This window comes from Thalassophryne amazonica, chromosome 18, assembly GCF_902500255.1.
Source record: "Thalassophryne amazonica chromosome 18, fThaAma1.1, whole genome shotgun sequence".
Lineage (NCBI taxonomy): Eukaryota > Metazoa > Chordata > Actinopteri > Batrachoidiformes > Batrachoididae > Thalassophryne > Thalassophryne amazonica.
The window spans coordinates 50,606,719-50,610,884 of NC_047120.1; the positions used below are offsets into that span (position 1 = coordinate 50,606,719).

Here is a 4,166-nt window from a genome sequence, read left to right on the forward strand (position 1 = left end):
TCCAATGCTTTAAAATGGACAAATAAACAGAGACGCGTGGAAGAAAACGGAAAACAACCATAAAAATGGATAGAAGAATAACCAGAATGGCAAAGGCTCACCCGTTGATCAGCTCCAGGATGATCAAAGACAGTCTGGACTTACCTGTAAGTGCTGTGACAGAAGACGCCTGTGTGAAGCTAATTTATTTGCAAGAATCCCCCGCAAAGTCCCTCTGTTAAATAAAAGACGTGCAGAAGAGGTTACAATTTGCCAAAGAACACATCAACTGGCCTAAAGAGAAATGGAGGAATATTTTGTGGACTGATGAGAGTAAAATTGTTCTTTTTTTGGTCCAAGGGCCACAGGCAGTTTGTGAGATGACCCCCAAACTCTGAATTCAAGCCACAGTTCACAGTGAAGCCAGTGAAGCATGGTGGTGCAAGCATAATGATATGGGCATGTTTGTCCTACTATGGTGTTGGGCCTATATATCGCATACCAGGTATCATCGATCAGTTTGGATGTCAAAATACTTGAAGAGGTCATGTTGCCTTATGCTGAAGAGGACATGCCCTTGAAATGGGTGTTTCAACAAGACTGTGACCCCAAGCACACTAGTAACCGAGCAAAATCTTGGTTCCAAACCAACAAAATTAATGCCTTGCAGATGTGAAGAAATCATGAAAACCTGTGGTTATACAACTAAATACTAGTTTAGTGATTCACAGGATTGCTAAAAAAGCAGTTTGAACATAATAGTTTTGAGTTTGTAGCATCAACAGCAGATGGTACTATTATTGTGAACACCCCCTTTTCTACTTCTTTTTACTAATAGCCCAATTTCATAGCCTTAAGAGTGTGCATATCATGAATGCTTGGTCTTGTTGGATTTGTGAGAATCTACTGGTACCTTGTTTCCCATGTAACTAAGAAATATACTCAAAACCTGGATTAGTCTTTTTAGTCACACAGCACTACTATCATCCTGAACACTACTGTATGTTCACTGAGGATAAAAACTATTTAGTGCAGTGCTGATTTAGAATGCAAATGCCATTATCTTTACAGGCCAAATTAAACCGTTTCTCTGAGACCGTGAGGTAAATGTGCCCACATAAGTAGGGATCCACCTTACAGTTGACATTTTCACCTCTTCAGTGGTAACAAGAAGCAGCTTGAGTGAGTTTTAACTTTCCACATGCCTTTATATACACGTCATATGTAGCCAGTTAGCCTGTGACTGTTTGTGTTCTAAATATACAACCCCAGGCAATAATTATGGAATCACCGGCCTCGGAGTGTGTTCCTTCAGTTGTTTAATTTTGTAGAAAAAAAGCAGACCACAGACATGACACAAAACTAAAGTCATTTCAAATGGCAACTATCTGGCTTTAAGAAACACTATAAGAAATCAGGAAAAATAATTGTGGCAGTCAGTAACGGTTACTTTTTTAGACCAAGCAGAGGGAAAAAAATATGGACTCACTCAATTCTGAGGAATAAATTATGGAATCACCCTGTAAATTTTCATCCCTAAACTAACACCTGCATCAAATCAGATCTGCTCATTAGTCTGCATCTAAAAAGGAGTGATCACACCTTGGAGAGCTGTTGCACCAAGTGGACTGACATGAATCATGGCTCCAACACGAGAGATGTCAATTGAAACAAAGGAGCGGATTATCAAACTCTTAAAAGAGGGTAAATCATCACGCAATGTTGCAAAAGATGTTGGTTGTTCACAGTCAGCTGTGTCTAAACTCTGGACCAAATACAAACAAGATAGGAAGGTTGTTAAAGGCAAACATACTGGAAGACCAAGGAAGACATCAAAGCGTCAAGACAGAAAACTTAAAGCAATATATCTCAAAAATCCAAAATGCACAACAAAAAAAATGAACAAATGGGAGGAAACTGGAGTCAACGTCTGTGACCGAACTGTAAGAAACCGCCTAAAGGAAATGGGATTTACATATAGAAAAGCTAAACGAAAGCCATCATTAACACCTAAACAGAAAAAAAACAAGGTTACAATGGGCTAAGGAAAAGCAACCGTGGACTGTGGATGACTGGATGAAAGTCATATTCAGTGATGAATCTCGAATCTGCATTGGGCAAGGTGATGATGCTGGAACTTTTGTTTGGTGCCGTTCCAAAGAGATTTATAAAGATGACTGCCTGAAGAGAACATGCAAATTCCCACAGTCATTGATGATATGGGGCTGCATGTCAGGTAAAGGCACTGGGGAGATGCCTGTCATTACATCATCAATAAATGCACAAGTTTACGTTGATATTTTGGACATTTTTCTTATCCCATCAATTGAAAGGATGTTTGGGGATGATGAAATCATTTTTCAAGATGATAATGCATCTTGCCATAGAGCAAAAACTGTGAAAACATTCCTTGCAAAAAGACGCATAGGGTCAATGTCATGGCCTGCAAATAGTCCGGATCTTAATCCAATTGAAAATCTTTGTTGGAAGTTGAAGAAAACGGTCCATGACAAGGCTCCAACCTGCAAAGCTGATCTGGCAACAGCAATCAGAGAAAGTTGGAGCCAGATTGATGAAGAGTACTGTTTGTCACTCATTAAGTCCATGCCTCAGAGACTGCAAGCTGTTATAAAAGCCAGAGGTGGTGCAACAAAATACTAGGGTGTTGGAGTGTTCTTTTGTTTTTCATGATTCCATAATTTTTTCCTCAGAATTGAGTGATTCCATATTTTTTTCCCTCTGCTTGGTCTAAAAAAGTAACCATTACTGACTGCCACAATTTTCTTATTTCTTAGTGTTTCTTAAAGCCAGAAAGTTGCCATTTGAAATGACTTTAGTTTTGTGTCATGTCTGTGATCTACTTTTGTTCTACACAAACAACTGAATGAACATCCTCCGAGGCCGGTGATTCCATAATTTTTGCCAGGGGTTGTATATGATGAAAGGTTTTTGTCCCCAGTGAGAACATGAACTCCAAGACACTTAAAAGTTGAGCAAAGGTTGAAAAATGTCAGTGTTCCCCTTTAAGAGTCAGTCAGTATTTATGTATAAGTGTGGAAAATTTGAGTTTCTTGACTTTCATCTATGTATTTGTTCCTTTGATAAAGTTAGTTGTCTCATCCACGTGGCCATTGGATAAATTAAATGAACTGTTCAGAGGATTTTCAAAAGTGCAAACGTTTAATCCAGATGTAGCCAGTACAGTGAAGGCATGTGATCTGCAGTTTAACTGAATTTTGAGTCAAAAAAACAAAACACTTATTTTAGGCGACAACTGGGAAGTTTTTAAATTATGAAGTGCACATTTATGTTTTTACCTCACATGCGCATGGCTTGCCAGGGTTTATTTTACTTTTTTGTTTTTTTAAAAAACACACTGTTGTAATTTGTTCATGGTCCAACTACCATCATTTGTATCCACACTTAGGCACTCAGAACTCTACGGACAGCTGACTTCAAACCGTATATTGTCTTTGTGCGGCCTCATATCTACGACTGTCGCAGAAAAAACCTCAGTTCCTCGTCCTCTCTCGGTGCCGGGATCACAGTGAGTTACATCACAACCGTCTCAAAGTATAAGTTTTATTTTATGGTCACACAAATAATAATTTGAAACAGTTTAAATTACAATGCATGAGAACACTAACTTCCTTCACTCACTAAGTTGAACGGTAATCAGTGCTGCCCTCTTGTGGCCCATTAGGAAGAGAGCCTTCAGGACATGATGCAGTCGGCTGAGCGGATTGACGAGTGTTATGGCCACTGGGTGGACTACGTCTTAGTGAAGGAGGACCCCATCAGTGCCTTAGCGGAGCTCCAGCTCCTACTGGATAAGGTGCAGCTGGAGCCCCAGTGGGTACCCGTGTCCTGGATTAAGAAGAGCTAACCGGCTGCCTGGAGAATGATTGGTTCATGCTGGAACACAGGTGGAGTCGGAGGAGGTTGTGTCACTGCTGTAAAAACCAACCTGAAACCAAGTTGTGGAATCACCATCCTCACAGCCTTTTCATTAAAACCTGCCGCTGCAGATTCACGCATGCTGGATGTAACATAACTATATATAGTATCTATAATGTGATGTGCCAAATCCAATGTTACCTGCAAAATAAAACTGCAGACCATGTTTACACTCAAGAAGACTGCTTATTGTTATTTTGGGGGGAACAAACTCATGAGCCACCCAATGG

General features: G+C 39.9%; 1 protein-coding gene across 1 annotated transcript in view; it reads left to right on the forward strand.

The window, feature by feature from the left end:
* Positions 1-3,937, forward strand: part of LOC117531526 (MAGUK p55 subfamily member 3-like) — a 52,138-nt gene extending 48,201 nt beyond the window's left edge. The window contains exons 19-20 of the mRNA XM_034194644.1: positions 3,407-3,526; positions 3,683-3,937. Coding sequence (XP_034050535.1) covers positions 3,407-3,526; positions 3,683-3,865 — 303 coding nt within the window. The 3' untranslated portion in view covers positions 3,866-3,937. The remainder of the gene's footprint in view (positions 1-3,406; positions 3,527-3,682) is intronic.
* The last annotated feature ends 229 nt before the right edge of the window (positions 3,938-4,166 follow it).